The sequence below is a fragment of the Lipophrys pholis genome (assembly GCF_963383615.2).
Source record: "Lipophrys pholis genome assembly, chromosome: 13".
NCBI lineage: Eukaryota > Metazoa > Chordata > Actinopteri > Blenniiformes > Blenniidae > Lipophrys > Lipophrys pholis.
In genome coordinates this window covers 4,772,361-4,789,342 of record NC_137632.1, presented here as the reverse complement: position 1 = coordinate 4,789,342, position 16,982 = coordinate 4,772,361, and the positions used below count along the sequence as shown (strand labels likewise).

Here is a 16,982-nt window from a genome sequence, read left to right as displayed (position 1 = left end):
ATTCGAAAACAAAACCTCTATGTTGACTATTGTGACCTCACCAAATCTGATGGGTTGAAATCATCAACACTGAATTTTCATCGATGACTGACATTTTTTTTTTTTTTTTTTTTTTTTTTTTTAAATCAGACTGCAGAATCTGACACAACTCCACCTCATCTATTCACATTAATAATAAAATAACTTTCTCCTCAGAACAACTGGGTCCCTAGGAGAGCCCACCACGGCCCAAAAACCATCAAGCAGGTTCACAAGGATGCTTAGCTTGAAGAGCAGAAAAATGTTTGCGCTGCTCTTCAACGACGACGAGAGACAGACTGGTGAGGCCAGACAGTTCAAATCCTATTTAAGGGTTAGAATCACATCGGCACAACCAGTGACTCAGAAAGCCTGTGTACAGGCAGACTTCCTAACCATAGCTACAGTACTTGGTAGTAACCATAACAAGACATATGACCAAACTAAGGAACATATTCAGACACACAATATTTAAAAAAGAGTTTTAAACTGGTTGAAATTTGGGAAGAAGGCTGGAATTGGGGAAATTGTGTTAAACTGTATAAAACTTGACCTTTCAAAAGCCAATTCCTCAGTGTGATGGTGTGTTCCATAGTTGCTCGAAGGCAGAGAGCTCAGGACAATGGGGAAAAACTAAAGTAACAATCCCTATCAAGGTAGGCCCTCCCTTTGACCCCTCCCACAATTGGGTAGCTCTATTCTGACACATGGCACCACGAGAGGAAGTACTTCTTCCTCTTCCCAAGATGGGCAAGTGTGGGTGGAGCCAGTCAGCTCACACAAACACGGCAGATTCTGAATGCAGCTCCTATGATCCAATATTCAAGTGTAGGAAAATCAAGCAAAAGCTGGATTAGTGGTGATAAACTTTGAATTAGGGATGCACAGATACCACTTTTTTCCAAAACGAGTAGTGCATGAGTACTTGCATTTGAGTACTCATAGATACAGAGTACACATTTTTTTTCCACAGATGTTATTTGAACAGCATTCCTACATTGTGATGTACTGTCATTCAAAATTACTTCTATTTATGGCACTGCCACATATACTGTACAAAAACATTTCAATGAAAGTTAATCAGTGTGTGTGTGGGTGCGTGGCCCTTTAAGAGGCGCACTGCTCGCTTGGCCAGTGTGCATGAGTAAATATGCTGAGCAGATCGAGCGAGAAACTGTACATGAAAGTAAGTGGCCAATAAATGCAACAAGTGTTCATCTCAGAAACTGTCCTGCTGAGGCAAGGGAGTTCACTACAAAGCTGAGGACAGCACGGCTTCCTCTACATTCATTTGGGAGTGGCAGGCCACCTGGGGTGGGGGTTCACTCGGTGGATCAGAGCTTTGAGCGGTGCGCCTCACTGGCCGCCCGCGCTTTGCAGTGAAGTGCCGTAAACCGAACGCTGCTGTAAAGTGGTATCTGGTATGGTGGTATCGGTGGCAGTTTCATGAGTACGAGTAGTCATACCTGGTATCGAACCGATACCCAATACTGGTATCGGTATTGGTGCGTCCCTACTTTGAATACAAGGCTTTTGGACCAAAGAGACCCATGTGAAAGTGTTAAAGCTGGATAATATGACCTCTTTAAATATAACTGCTATCCATGAACATCCACCAGCAGTCACCAACATTTCAAGTGAAACATTTCAAAGACTCTTCCCTCAAAAAACCTGTCAAGTGGTGGCTTACTGTATATGAGGCAGTAACTGAACTGCACGTTCTTGATGATTGTTAGCAGGAGGTAAAATGGACACACATAATAATATGAGCAACTTTGAGAAAGACCAATTCATGACAGGTCTGTAACTGGACCTGAGCACCTCCCAAACAACTCCTGGGTGGTTATTGTGTTATGCATTGGGTCGTACCCACAAAAACCGATTCACTAAAACAGCAACTGATAATGTGTGCAGAGAGATTGTTGGCCTGTAAGTTCTGATTGCACCTATTGACGCAGCGAAACCTGAAATCCCAATGCAGGCTGTGACAGAAAGGTGTCGGTGTACTTTACTTCACATGTGGAGTCCCCATGCTCATGCTGACATTTCTTCCACTGAGTGTGTCTACCATGAACACATGAGCGTCAAAGCAAACCCTGTAGTGTAGAGCGATGCAAGCGAGTGGCCTTGTCTGATGAATCACACGATTTTTTCACAGCTCTGTGCTTTGTCTGTCTGTGGAAGATGTCAGCCTGGAGCACAATGGGACGACGGTAAGCTCATGGACTCAGAGTGATGAACAGGAAAATGTGCCTCTGGAAAATGTTTTGTCCTGCGATTCATGTGGAGGCGACACACACAGTTTCAAAGTGCAGCAGCTTTCCTTGATGGCGTCGGTCTTTCAGTAGGACCCTGAAGATTTTGGTTGGAGTAGTTTAAGACACCTGACAAAGATGGTTTGGCCTGGAGAAGAGGAGGCTGGGAAGAGATGCATGTCTTTTCTTCCATTCAGTCATCTTTCATAATGGCGACACTCGAGGTCAGGTTGAGAGGGGATAGATGGAGCTCATCCAAACACTGTTGGCATGGAGCAGTCTGAACTGGTCAGCTCTCCATTAGACGGCCAACAAATAGAAAGAGCCTTCCTCAAACACACTCATCAGCAAAACAAAGAGTCCTTGATGAATAATTATGTCTCTGGATTATGAGAGCAAGCATATGGAAGTACAAAGAAAACATGCAAGCAAAGTCCCTACCAAGAATAAAATTCCTTGTTTCTACCATATTTGTTCAGTTTCCATTTCGGTGTTGCATCTCATCAGACCACCAGGGGGCAGTGTAGCACCGACATGTCAATAAACAACCAGTGTGCAAAGCAACATATGTAAACAACAATGGGAGGGTCATGGCAGATGAGCTATATAAATATTGCGGCTTGTTTAGAGTAACATTCGTCACAACCAATCAGCAGACGGCTGCGTTGTAGCCGCTCTTTATGGAATGTGATGTGCTAGGTACCCCAACAGAGAGGTGACGAAAAATCGGAACTGCTGGGTATGTTTCCATCCACAACTTTTGCCAGTGGGGATGCACGAAAAGCAGTCCCACCCTGCTCCGTCCCGTCTCGTCCCAGAACATACTGCGCAGTGGAACCATGACTAAAGAGATGAGGTGTGAGGTGGGGGCCTGGGGCTTAAGTGAATAGAGGATAAGGCCCTGTTTACGCAACAACTTATCAAGTGACACCTTATCTGTTTGGCCTCTTTTATACGACAACGTAAACGAGTGTAACCACAAAACTTTTTTTTTAACTTTTGGGGGATCTGTGTCCAGGACACCAGGATACCAGGACACCAGTGCAGTCCTAAGGCAGAACTTTTAGCCGCGGTCCCATTGCGCTGTTTGACGGGGCGGGGCCGGTTTCCGTGTGTCCCCACTGACAAAAGTTGTGAATGATACCGCAATAACTGTCACCAACGATTAGGATTTTTAGACACCTATTGAGGTACCGAGCACTATGGAATGGGTCTCATAAGGAGGACTGACAATGGAGCCGTCTGCTGATTGGTAGTGAAGATCATCACTCTCAACAAGCCTCTAATATTTAAATATCTCATCTGTCATTAACCCGAATGTCGGGTACTCTCGATGTGTGGTTACATTACAAAAACAAGCAACAGCACAAACCCCCCTAATGTGAAGAAAGTTTTGCGGTTACACTCACTTTAATTGTGGTATAACTGAGTCCTAAGAGTTTACCATCCACACTGTGAATATGTGAAGCCAAGTCAAGATGTGAGGTCATGCCCAGCCTCAAGTGGGAAGTTTTGTTTAGGTAGAAGTTGATGAGACCGTTTGAAATCGTGAGCAGTTGTGCAAGAAACCAATATGTAATGTGTACGACTTATGAAAAATTGTGTGTACCTTTCATATAGAAAGCTGCGCATAATGCAAACCTGTGTGACGCGCACTGTGCGTAAAATGCGACGCCCCCCACCCCCCCCCACCCCCCCCGGGAAAAAAATTCTGGCCACGCCTTACATGAGACTTAATTATTCTTCTAGCATTTATACTGATCAACAATGTGCGCAGAACGTCGGATCACCTCCGTGTTTTTCTCGGCGCTGCAGCTTTAAGCCACAGACCACCTGCTTCTGTGGCGTCAGCTTCATCCGCAGGCGGTGCGATGGCGATCGATCCGGCTGCGAGATGTTCAAAGTGGGATATTTTTGGAGACCCTCAGCTGCACAGGCTGGGAGACACACACTCCGAGTCGACGAGAGACGAGCGCACAGCCTGATGAAGGTGGTCCTGGTCATTTGAAAGATTTCTTGGTGCATGGCTCCAATCGATGCCCAGAAAGAAGGAGAAGAAAAGGTAAAAAAAATAAAATTTTATATATATATATATATATATATATATATATATGGTTTGATGTGTGTTGAGCTGACATGTTATGACTCCTCGAGTGCTGCAGGAGCAGCACGCAGGGTTTGATTGACAGGCCATCAGAGGATGGAGAAAAATCCTCTTCATCGGTGATGAAGGCGCACTGTTCAGGCTCATATTAGGAACATCAATACAATCAGCATTTGATGCAAGATTATTCTGTGGAAACGCATGCAAACAACCACGATCTACTCCAGAGCGATTAAATTAGGAGGATGAAGTCTGAAATGTTCCAAATGATTATCATACCATCCGAGTACAATTTGTATTTGAGGTTGAAGTCTGAATCTGACCTCTATATTGATGATCAGTGATATAGACGCATGGTGCTATTGTCATGGTGGCTTGTGCAAAGAATGAGACTCAGGGCTGCTTGAAGCCGTAGATGATGTGACCTTGTTGCTATGGCAACAAGCAGCAACACTATGCAGCCTCTTTCAAGGGGTTTTGTGCCCGAATGTAGAAACCGTCATTGAAGCGATTGTCCCCCTTTCATCTGGACACGTACATTAGCATGCAGGCTCTGTGAAATAAATCCCTTCACTTTAATTCAAACACAAAACGTCTGATATAAAACTGCGATGTTATTGACTTTTGGTTTGTGTTTAACCTCAAAGAGGAAGACTGGATACAGTCACTACAACCATAAATCATTTTTGACAGCGCAAGTGCATCGGTAAGTGAAAACAGATTCAGGGTGCATGAAATGCAAATGCAGACTCTCTGAGCTGCTTGATCAGAAGAGAGTCTTCTGGATTAGATAGTGAGAGTTACACTATCCACCAATCTTTCTCCCATGATTGCTGTAGAGTAGGGTGGAGCCAGTCACAGCCGACATTGAAAGAAAGGATTTCTACTATCATGACAAGCCGAAATTCTGGTGGAAGCCGTTAGACATCAGACACAAACGACCATCACTGTATATTTATTTTCAGTTCTGTTTCATATAGATTGCAAATATGTCACTGTAAACAGGAAATGTATGAGTAAACACAGGGAACAGTGGAGAATGAAAAAACACCTGTTCATTTAGTTGGAGAGTAACAGGAGGGAACCTTGAGTAGCACTTGAGCCAGAATTGGTATTAATCTATATCAGAGAGAGAGAGAGAGAGAGAGACCCACGGTTAATGACATGCGACTGTGATATGTGAATGTATGGAGAGGTAAGAGAATAGTGAAGCACTGTGCATGTAATAATTCGTCGGTCAATCTAAAACTATAGCAGCTTAACTAACAAAATGACCCACGGTGACTCGAGCAGACCCTCACTATATTTACAATATAATTAGGTTTTGAGAGGATTTACAAAACATGTTTGTCTGTATCATGAATCAGTGCCACACACGGTTTCATTCATAGCCTGGGTTAATGTGCAGCATGTGCAAAACAAGTGCGAGCAGTACGGGATTGTCACCATGAAATAGCATCGTCAAGTTACAAATGATTGCTTAGAAGAGAGTAATCTTCAAATATGGTTTCAGTTTGAGTTTGAAATGGTGTAAATAATTACTCGGTTTGAGTTTTCCAGGCAGAGTTCGTCATGCCAGCTGCTACAATTGAGAGATCGTTGTCAAAACTTAACGTGTTTACTTTCTGAATTATATGTGAACAGTGTCATCATGTTGGTAAAATCTATATTGTAGATACTGCCTGTGAAGAAGAGGTTAGGGTAAGGGAGACAATTATGAAATAGGAGACCGTGTCTGATTTATTTATGCCATTGTTAAAATGATAAGTTTTCCTTTGCAGCAGCTCTCAGATGCTCTCGCAATTTAAAAAAAAAACCTACGACCTTTATATTCAGTGTTAAATATGATTAAATCACATCGCTAACCTTTGGCATCTTTAAGTTTTTTTTGCAGGTTGTTACTGAGTGTAACCATATTATTTCGTAATGATTCATAAAGTGTAAATGTTAATGTTTTAATACCTCTCTCTTTCAATGTGTTCAGTCGCGTCGGTGTTGACAAAACCCTCAGTGTTTTTGCTTTAGTCAGAAAGCACCGGTTCTGAATGGTACTCAAGAACAAAAGTAATAATTTGTTTGGTGATATTGCTGGTGAACACATAGCATATCATATTAATACCATGTTTGTGAGCATTGAGACACCAGTTTAATCAGTAGTGATGATGTAGATCAGGATTCAGAACTCATATTTTTGAGAAAGAAAGTAAATCATTTTCTAAACAGATGGTTGGCCTATACATAAAATACTATAAATTCCATTTAAAGTATGAGCACCCGTTACTATAGGCTGGTTAGACCCTTTAGAAACAATTCAGAGTGATGGTGAAAAGATCCAAACAAGTTATGAACCCGTTTTAAAAAATGGCGTGGAAATATAAATACTCAAGTAAAGTACAGATACCTGAGGAGTCGACTTAAGGGTAGCAGAACATAATTACACAGTGACTTGCCAAGTCTGGTTGACGTTTATGTAAAGCACAACTTTGGATTGTTGTGATGAAAATGTCTATTCCTGCCTTTCTTTGACCAGATTTCGTCCCTCAGCTGCTGAATTTTCACTTCGTTCCGCGGCCGCCTGCGACCTGAACGCCACAGCGACTCCCATCACGTTTTTACCAGCTGAGCACATCAACCTTCACATGGTCAGGAGCAGAATAGGAACAGTTCCCACACTGTGTGTAGGATCTGTTATTGAGTTTGCACCACCATCGGCGAAACAAAGCACATCAGATTGCACCCTGGTCGTTGTGTAAATGTGTGTGTTTCCATTCATGTGTGAAACATTACAGCTTCTCTGTTAATCATCAACCTCGCTGAGGCCAGTGAGCAACACGTCCCTGTCCTGGGTGGCCGTAGCGCTCGGTGTGATGTGTCTCGGCGTTGTTGCGTGGCTTATGTAACTCCTTCAGCATCATCCAGACGTCAATCATGATGTCGCTGTTTCATATTTACAATTATCACTGACTAATAGATCAGTGCGCAGCTGAACTCCCCTGACGAGCTGATGAACCACTTTGCATTTTCCTCATCGTGTCGACGGCATGTTTATCTCAATTTCTAAGAGACTCATGAATATGTTTTTTTTTTTTTTAAAGAGAATCATATCTATCAAACAGAACTCAATGTGTGGTGGTTGATGGTGTTAAGTCGCCTCACCTCAGCTGTCCTGTAGGTGTCCCACAGGGACCCTTATTATTTTCACTATACATAAATAACGTCCCAGACATATGTCCCGACCTTAATGTTCAAATGTATGTGGATGACACAGTCATTTTTACTCAAGGTTCAACAACTGACGATCGTTCATCCAATCTTACAAATGCTTCAACAAAGGTCCAGCTCTGGCTCAAAGATCACCGTCTAGTTCTCAATAGTAAAAAGCAATGTGTATGACATTCACCAAAGAACAACCTTTCAGTCTCTATAGATGGAGAGGTGCTTGAACTGGTCCTTGGAGTCATACTGGACTCACACTTTACTTTCAACACTATAAAAATGAACCTCCAAAGATTTAAACAAATCCGTCCTTTTGTCTCCACCACTGCTGCTAAATCTTATCTTCATTGTATGATCTTCCCTCACATAGAGTACTGTTTTACTGTCTGGTCATTTGCTGGCATCACTGCACTAAACCCTGTAGAACAGCTGTATAAAAAACCCTACTCCTCTCACCATTGTCCAATTTTAGAGAAATATCGTTTTCTGAGTTTTGAAAACTTTAGAATTTTTTAACACGCTTGTCTCAACTACAAACCCCTCCATGGTTCAGCCCCTCCCCCTTTGGAGGAATTTATTAGACGAATAGATAATAATCTTAGAACCAGATCAGCCACGAGAGGAGACTGTGAGGTTCCATTCAGACGAACCACCACTGGACAAAACAATAATAGTCTTCAAAAATTACTATTAGGGAGTCTTGCACTTTTACAGCATTTTAAAAAGAGCTGAAACTCTGGTTAAAGGCTAAACAACCTTGTGATCACTGGTAAGACCTGATTAAATGTTATAGACTGAGAAATTTGTTTATATTCTAGAGGGAGTTGTAAATAGTGCATATACCCTATGTCCATGTTTGTTTTTAAATAATTGTTGTTGTCTTAAATGTCTGAGGACTACGGATGGAAAGTAGCCCATGGCTAAATCTGGCCAATTCCACAAAGTGACTGTACTGAGTGTCCATCAATGTGCACTGTCCCCTGCAAATAAACTAATAAAGAAAGAAAGAAAGACAGTCAGCTCATTAGTAGAGTGATGTGGTAGGTACATTTGTCGAGCAGTAGCTCCGTTAAGGGTTATTCTCCTGTATAAAGCGCCTAATGAAGATTTGTCCTTTTTGTTTCAGGTATTGCCATGAAGCAGCGACAGCTGGAGGACAGCTCCACCTCTACACCAGTGCGATAGTGGAACTGTTCACCTCCTTTCAGATGGTTTGCTGATCGCAGGCATGGCGTATTGTAACGAGAGCCTGCTGGAGGAGTGCAGCTTCATGCAGCCTCACAATGCAGAAGCAGCAGAAAGCCTCTCACCTGAAGCCGCGGCTCCTCTCATATCAGTCACTCTGCGTGTGACTCTGGCGGCCATAATGATCTTCATGATTACCATTGGCTTCCTTGGCAACGCCATCGTGTGTCTGATTGTTTACCAGAAGCCCGCCATGCGCTCGGCCATCAATCTCCTCCTGGCCACGCTGGCCTTCTCCGACATTATGCTGTCGCTGCTCTGCATGCCGTTCACTGCCGTCACCGTGGCCACGGCCGACTGGAGCTTCGGGAGCGGGTTCTGCCGAGCCTCCATCATGCTGTACTGGCTCTTCGTCCTGGAGGGGGTGTCCATCCTCCTCATCATCAGCGTGGATCGCTTCCTCATCATCGTGCAGCGGCAGGACAAGCTGACCCCACACAGAGCGAAAGTGCTGATCGCAGGGTCGTGGCTGTTGAGCCTGTGCGTGTCGCTGCCCTCTGTGGTCGGGTGGAGGACGGGCGCGGCGGGCATCGGGGGTACCTGGGCGCCGCAGTGTGTGTTGGGATACAGCGAGTCTCTGGCAGACCGTGGGTACACGGTGCTGCTGGCTGTAGCCGTTTTCTTTGTACCCTTCACCGTCATGCTCTACTCCTACATGTGCATCTTCAACACGGTGCGCCGCAACACCCTGCGCATCCACAACCACACCAGCGAGCACTCCTGCCTGCCGGCCCTCAACCAGGTCAGCAAAATGAGACTCACCGGCCTGCAGCGACCGCCGCAGATCAAGGTGGACATGAGCTTCAAGACCAGAGCCTTCACCACCATCCTCATCCTCTTCGTGGGCTTCTCGGTGTGCTGGCTGCCACACACGGTGGTCAGCCTGCTGGCCGTGTTCAGCCGGCAGTTCTACTACAGCTCGCTCTTCTACCCCATCAGCATCGGAGCGCTGTGGCTCAGCTACCTGAAGACCGTCTTCAACCCCGTCATCTACTGCTGGAGGATCCGCAAGTTCAGGGAGGCCTGCCAGGAGTTCATTCCCAAAAGCTGCCGGCTGTGTCCCCGGGTGCCGGGCCGGAGCCACAGAAGAGTGAGGCCCAGCAACATCTACGTGTGCAGTGAGACTCAGTCGGCTGTGTGACTCGTGATAATGTTGTCCTCTGTTTTAGCTCCTAATTGTCCTCGATAGAAACAATCACATGTTGCTCAGTGAAACTTTCAAATGATAATGTTTTGTAAAATTGCCTCCATGTGTATTTGGTTTCCTTCTACCATCTGCAGCTGGATGAATCGCCGGCTGAGGAGAGTCATGTTGATCACAACCGGTTCAATTCAAACACTGACTGGACTCAGATCTCTCCAGAAAAGAATTCATGTCCACTGGAACACTAGAACATCATCTCACTGTCAATCAGACTCTTTTGTATCTTTCATTTACTTCTGTTTCATATAGTGTTGTTTCAGACTGTAAATTCAGTGTTGGACTCTGAATCAGCAGAGTTGTGGTGGGTGTCAGTGATGTGACGAGTTTAAGGACGAAAATAAAAGCGTGCAGTATTAATGTTCTGACAGCTATTTCTTTTAATGACCATATTCAATGATAGATGTGTAAAAACACAGACGTTTTGTCAATTACGACTTATTATATTATATTATTTTGGTCCATGAGTGTCTTGATGAAAAAATGTGTCAACTGTTGAGAGATGAATGTTTACTTAAATGCATTATGTCACAAAATGTGAACCCAGGAAAATAAATATAGTTTTGAAATGATGTTACCTTGGAATGTTTGGATGAAAATGTGCAGTCATGTCAAGGATGCAGAGATATTGATTATGGACATTATATGCTGAAAAAGATACCTGTGCTTTATATCTGTATCACTGAGCCTCTTATTTTCTGTAAGAAACTATTGAGGTGAATGAACAAGTGAAATAATCTGCTATATTTAGCCTTTTAAATGAACGTAGCATTTTGACCCTGTTAGAATATTGTTGCTTTTATTTGTGGATTTCATTTGATCGCTGAAGGCTTCATTATTACTAGCCATGCCCCCGTTAGGTCCGGTTTGGCTGCTGGAAGAACAGGAAGCCTCACAGGTCTTTTCAAATTAAGATAGCTCCTTTTCTATTTAAATTTTCTGCCTTCTTATGAAGAGTAAATCCTATTTTACTTGGCTTCTATTCATTCGTTTGATCATTCCTCAATCCTCTATTTTTTCTACCATTCAAATCACAGCATTAATATTTTTGTTGCAAAATAACTAAAATACAAGGTTAGAGAAACATAAATATTTCAAAGTAAATCAAAGTATCAGAAATGAGAGATGCATTGGGCTTGTCAGGTACTCATTTTTGGACTTTTATCTTTTTCACATTATAGGATTATTGTTAACAACTGCTGGGACCAAAAAGCAAAAAAAAAAAAAAAAAAAGCAGCTCTTTGGTGCCCCCCAGTGGAGGCCCCCTCCCCCACTCCTTCACCAATCCATCATTAGTCACGTGGGATGAAACCTTTTCTGGTTGGAATTAAAAAAGAGGTTGGTTCCATTCTGGATTAACCAAGCGAATGTTGGACTGTCATAATAATCCCTTGTTTTGTGATTTACAAAACGTCATCAGCCAATAACTATAGTGAGTGTCGTCTATTTTAAAAAAAATCAATTGAAGGTTGATTAGCTGAAGGCTGTTTGACTGATCGATAACTGATCGTAAAGATAAACAACAAATATGTTCATCAAGCTTCAACATGTTAAACAAGCCACCTGTCCATCAGCTGTGTGATTGATGGAGACTACAGAGGGTAAGCTGCTCCTGGAAAACCCAAGAAAACGTGCCAGAGAATAATGAGCAACAGCAGGACACCAAGAGAAACGTCCCGCCGGAGACACCTGCCACTCCAACACACCTGCCAGTGGATCCAGAGGAAACCTACACATCTGTACATGGAGAACAAACTCCACACAGAAAGGCCCCATCCATCCGTCCATCCGTCCATCCGTCCATCCGTCCATCCGTCCATCCGTCCATCCGTCCATCCGTCCATCCATCCGTCCATCCATCCATCCATCCATCCATCCATCCATCCATCCATCCATCCATCCGTCCATCCGTCCATCCGTCCATCCGTCCATCCATCCATGAAAACAACAAAATCTTTCCACTTGAAAATAAAACATTTGAACACATCTCTTTTGAAAATTCAGACTCAATGAACAAATCCATGCAGAGTACATATTAACACCTGATTAGATGTTGTTTTTTCATCATATCATTTATTTTCTTATAAGATGTTCAACACAAGAGCCATTGTTAACATATCCATCTCTGCTAACGTGTTCTCTCAGATTTTTATAGAGTGAGACGACATGCTGCAGCATCTATATCCACGAAGAGACACCCTGACGCTAAATGTTTGGCTCAATGATGGGCTGGAGCCCCCCGTGACCCCGGATAAAGCAACATCGAGGAAAAAGACTCAACATGTTCACTCATGTGGCTACGGAGTTAATGCTTTCTTTACTTGACCGTGTGTTTGTTTCTGTGCCACAGTTTGTTCCTAACCTAATTATTTAACTTTGAGCTGAAATGGATCCGTTATTTCAAACAAACGATGTCAGGAAATGAGACTTTTTCTTCTGTCTGGTGGCTCATATCACGCTCAAGCACTTTAAGCTTGGAGCCATGGATCTTCATTAGATAATCCGTCATTTGAATTGTGAACTTTAACATCATGTTCCCACCAATGAAGAAGACAAAAGTTGGATTACAGCCAAGTTTTGGAGAGAAAACATCCGTGAGGCACAAAGTCACTGGAGCAAATTCCTTATTGAGAACAGGAAGATATTTTGAGTTTATATCCATGTGTGAAACACACATGAAAACTTCTCTTTACCAAAGGTAAGGGCCCATAACATTATGACCTCATCAGAAGCTGTATTGACATGATGAAGTGGAGCTTCAAAAAGCTTTTAACTTTCTAATTTTAAATATAATTTCTGTTGGATTGTTTTTTTTTGACTGTTAAGCTTAATTTTAATTTCATTAGGAAAGATTATCCTCCACAAATAGAACAAAATGAAAAAGCAAGGTGATATTTTGTGAGAATGTACATTTGGCAAAAACTGCCCGACGTTCAGTTTAGTTTAGTTTATTTTAGTTTATTTTATTTTAGTTTGGTCCCCTGCTCCAATGTTTGCATCACTACACTTATCGTGGAGTTTGTATTTTTCTCCAGTTTGTGCTTAAGGTAAATATAGCTGGGAAAAAAAGTGCATTTGTGATTACACAACTTCAAAAGCAGGGGGTTGCGGGTGAACAGTGTCTCCAGCAGGTGGCAGTAGGGATAACGTGAGGATGATTGCTGCAGGAAATCTTTCCCACGAAGAAGAGCTCGCTGTAAACATGGCGGCGTCCGCGGAGCAGAACGGAACTTCTGTCTCTTCTTCAAACGCTGATCTTTTACTGCATCCTGAGCTGCTGTCTCAGGATTTCATGCGGCTCGTTTTAAGTGAGGTGAGTCCGTGTAGGACGAGGAATGTGGCGAGGGGGATTTAATGTTCACCCGCGTCTTGTAAATAAACAAAACATAGCTAGCATGCAAGCTAAAAGGCGTGATGATGATGATGGTCTGTTTTATCCTCAGGAATATTTGTCATGTCGGTGTTTGCTGAGTTATTATTCCAATGTGTCTCAGAAAAACGTTGGCACCAGAGGCTGTGAGAGTAGAGACCGGCTGATGGAGCTGTACGTCCGACATGTGATGCCGCTGCCGCAGAGGACTTTACCCGACAGCCGCTGGGGAAGGAGGATGGAGAAGAGCCGAGGAGGACGAGGCGCTCCGGGACAGCGGACAGAGTCAGACAGGTATCTGACCACCGGGGGTCTTTATCTATCCCTCCTTTCTTCAAGCAGGAAATAACAATCTGTTTTTCTGATATCTGATAAGAGAGCTGACAAGACATGCACATCCATACAGAGAGTCCTGAATAGTCAATATGAATGTACAACAATTATAAAACAACAACAGTCACAATAATTAGCAGTCATTTATTTATTTATTTATTTTAAACAAAGCATTGACTTCCTCAACAGTGATCAGATCAGCTGAAAATGATTCAAAGACAAAGGGGTGCACTACATCTTCTATCTTCTTCTGCTCTCGCTCTTGAAACATTTTAAGAAAGTCCAGAGAGCATAATCCAAGATATTTCTGAGACCTGATCAGACATGAGGGCAGAAATGGTGGATGTAAGCCGAGAGCACGTTCATAAAGAAGTGTAGCCTACAGAGAGATGGAGAAATGGCCAGCGGCAGCTTACAGTAGACAACGATAAATACCACGTCCACAGCGAGTTCAACGCTGTTCGGATTTTCTATAATGATTTTCAGAATTGTTAGAGCCTTAATAGATGAGTTAGAAACTTCCACAATATGTCCTAAAGCAATCCTCCACCATCAGAGATGTTTCTTTTGACCTGTGCAGTGATGCGCATCTGGGTGAAGGTTTCAGGACAGGATGTCCCCTGAGATTTTCACGTTGTGTTGTATCTGAGCGCAGTTTTCCATTTGACCTCAATCCACATTAAATGAGCTTTGCTCAAGAGAAATTCATTAATTCATTAATGGATTGTGTTTGTTTTTTTAAATTGATACACCTTTAACTTGCATTAGTGGATTGCACGTCGAACAGTCTTCACGTGCTCTGATTTCTTGAAGTAGCTTAGCAACTTTGTGTACTTGGACATCGGGAGAAAAATCTATGAAGTAGCATGTTGTCGTCAGATAAATCATGCAAAATGACTCAAGTCACCAACAAGTATGGATGCATCAATTTAATTTGTTGAAATGAGGAAAAACAGCAAAATGTTACTGTTGTCATTTTCAGCTCCAGCATGGACCACAATAGGAAAAGACCTCTGATTGTCTATGATGGCAGTTCCTCTCATTCCGGTCCACTGAAAGTGAAGAAACCAGAAGGCTCCACGACTTCAATGGGAATTAGCGACAGATTAAAACCTCCTCCGGCTGCAAATCAGTCCAACCCCATCCGCAAGCTGACGGGCAGCACGTCCTCGTCATCCTCGTCCCTTCATCAGAGCAAGGACAACACAAACCTCAAATGTGAAGCGAACGATTCGGTATGAACCTTTTTTATCTGTTTCTGAAGGTTTTTTGGAAGGAAAGCTGCCTTTTGTTGTGATTTTATCTACATTTATGACACATTTTTAATTATATGTGGGCATTTTGCTATGTATAAAACTTAAAAGTCTATCGATCCAAGGAGATAACAGGAGACAATCACTGAGGAAGGAGTCAAATCTTTTCAGTTTATTAAGAAACGGCTGAAGTGACGGCAGAAATGATCAAATCCATGAAAATGTTTTGAATAAATTGGTGATGATTTTACAGATGTGGCCCAAAACACATTGCATATAATCACTCCTCATTATAACCGTTGACATTTGATCCCTTTTGGATTTCAGGATGAACTGAAATCTCCGGAAGTAAAGAAAAAGATCCAGCATGTGACGTGGCCCTGACCTTCGACCCCGGGTCATGTATATCTGAGTGGAGGTCTTGTGGAGAGGTGACTCCAGCTCGAGTTGAGCTCACCCCATGACTGATTACTCTCCAACAGATTCACAAAAATGGAGCGGAAGCCTCTTGGTGTGTCATGGCCACTTCAGTGCTCGACATGACGGAGAAACACTCTGGAGATCGTCCTGCTTCTGAAGTCTCGAGGTTCCTCGTCGTTCTCCACAGCCTCAAGTGTCCTTACTCTGAAACATCAGCACCGTGCATCCAGCAGACCTGCAAGAGGAATAAATGAGTGAAAGGACTTTTTCTCCTCCAGTATTATTTTCTGTGACTCCTCTTTTGTTTTCATTTCCGTGCATGGAGTTGGTTTGGATAAAAGGACGTACTTGACGGCTTTGGGTTGATGCTTTTGTAACAGAAGTTTTATTCTGCGATAGACACCCAAGAAGATGCCAATTCTTCCTCTCCGGAGGATTTCAAATCACGAAATAAAAGATTTTAGAAGTTTTGTCTACACCAAACATTTGTAAACAGCAATAGATGTGATTTAGGTATTTTGTGATTATTTGTTTTTTAATATCCTTTCAAATGAAATGTTGCTATTTTAATAGTAGAATAGTGTTTGTCTATGAAGGTGTGAGTTTGAATATTTAAAAAAAATAAATATATATATAATGCATTTCTCACTACAAAGACGGAGAGCCACTTTTCTTATCCTCATCGTGAGTTATGCAGAGTCAGAGTCTCATTGCTAAACTAAATATCACTTTGAGATCCAACAAACCAGAGGTCCGATCAAGCTTAACTTTTAACGTTACCCAAATGGCAGCGATAAATATTTCTTATGTTCTTTGTGGCTGTTTGGTGTTTCTTCTTGGAAAACTTTGAACAAAAGTCAATTTTACTGACTTGATGGTCGTTCTTATAGCCCCTTCAGTATTGTCATTTATTTTCATTATTTATCAGGCTTGACTTTCCGGTGGTGCAGTGGTTTGCTCTCCTGCCTCACAGTGAGAAAGCTCCTGGTTTGAGTCCAAGCTTGGTTCATGTTCCCTTGCAGGGGTTTTCCTTTGTTTCCTAACCTGCAGTCCCAAAACATGTATTTAGATACTATTGTGTGACTCTAAATCGCCCTGAGATGAAATGTGTGTGTGTGTGTGTGTGTGTGTGTGTGTGTGTGTGTGTGTGTGTGTGTGTGTGTGTGTGTGTGTGTGTGTGTGTGTGTGTGTGTGTGTGTGTGTGTGTGTGTGTGTGTGTGTGTGTGTGTGTGTGTGTGTGTGTGTGTGTGTGTGTGTGTGTGTGTTTGCACTGTGATTGACAGTTGACCCATTCGGGATGTACCATTCCTGGGCCGAGCTGGGATCAGCTCCAGCCTCTCCGTGACCCTAAACTGGAGAAAGTGGTGTTCAAGATGAATGATTCATAGTTACACTAACCCTGACACTAAATATGACATGATTGTTTTGTAAGTATTAAACTCATAGAGCAGAATGGACCACATGCTTCAAACGTCACATCTCAACATGTCAGACGAACAGTGTACAGAATAAAAGATGAATTCAGTCTCTTTGAAGTGTATTTATTGCTCTGGATGAACCGACCTTC

General features: G+C 42.8%; 2 protein-coding genes across 2 annotated transcripts; both read left to right on the top strand.

Moving 5' to 3' along the window:
* Nucleotides 1–4,128: 4,128 nt before the first annotated feature.
* On the top strand, nucleotides 4,129–10,610 carry gpr45 (G protein-coupled receptor 45). The gene is made up of 2 exons (XM_080477958.1): nucleotides 4,129–4,335; nucleotides 8,720–10,610. Exon 2 carries the CDS (start codon nucleotides 8,822–8,824, stop codon nucleotides 9,977–9,979), a length of 1,158 nt encoding a protein of 385 aa, XP_080334084.1. The 5' UTR covers nucleotides 4,129–4,335; nucleotides 8,720–8,821; the 3' UTR covers nucleotides 9,980–10,610.
* A 2,608-nt stretch (nucleotides 10,611–13,218) lies between these two features.
* Nucleotides 13,219–16,940, top strand: cUnh2orf49 (chromosome Un C2orf49 homolog). Its single transcript, XM_080478655.1, has 4 exons — nucleotides 13,219–13,352; nucleotides 13,534–13,703; nucleotides 14,725–14,977; nucleotides 15,323–16,940. The coding sequence occupies exons 1-4, from the start codon at nucleotides 13,242–13,244 to the stop codon at nucleotides 15,377–15,379; spliced, it is 591 nt and encodes a 196-aa protein (XP_080334781.1). The 5' UTR covers nucleotides 13,219–13,241; the 3' UTR covers nucleotides 15,380–16,940.
* Nucleotides 16,941–16,982: the final 42 nt, after the last annotated feature.

Coding starts and splice junctions, on each gene's coding strand:
- gpr45 (XM_080477958.1), top strand. CDS start 8,822: ATGGCGTATTGTAACGAGAGCCTGCTGGAGGAGTGCAGCTTCATGCAG.
- cUnh2orf49 (XM_080478655.1), top strand. CDS start 13,242: ATGGCGGCGTCCGCGGAGCAGAACGGAACTTCTGTCTCTTCTTCAAAC. Junction 13,704..14,724: donor CAGCGGACAGAGTCAGACAG/GTATCTGACCAC, acceptor TGTCATTTTCAG/CTCCAGCATGGACCACAATA. Junction 14,978..15,322: donor AATGTGAAGCGAACGATTCG/GTATGAACCTTT, acceptor TTTGGATTTCAG/GATGAACTGAAATCTCCGGA.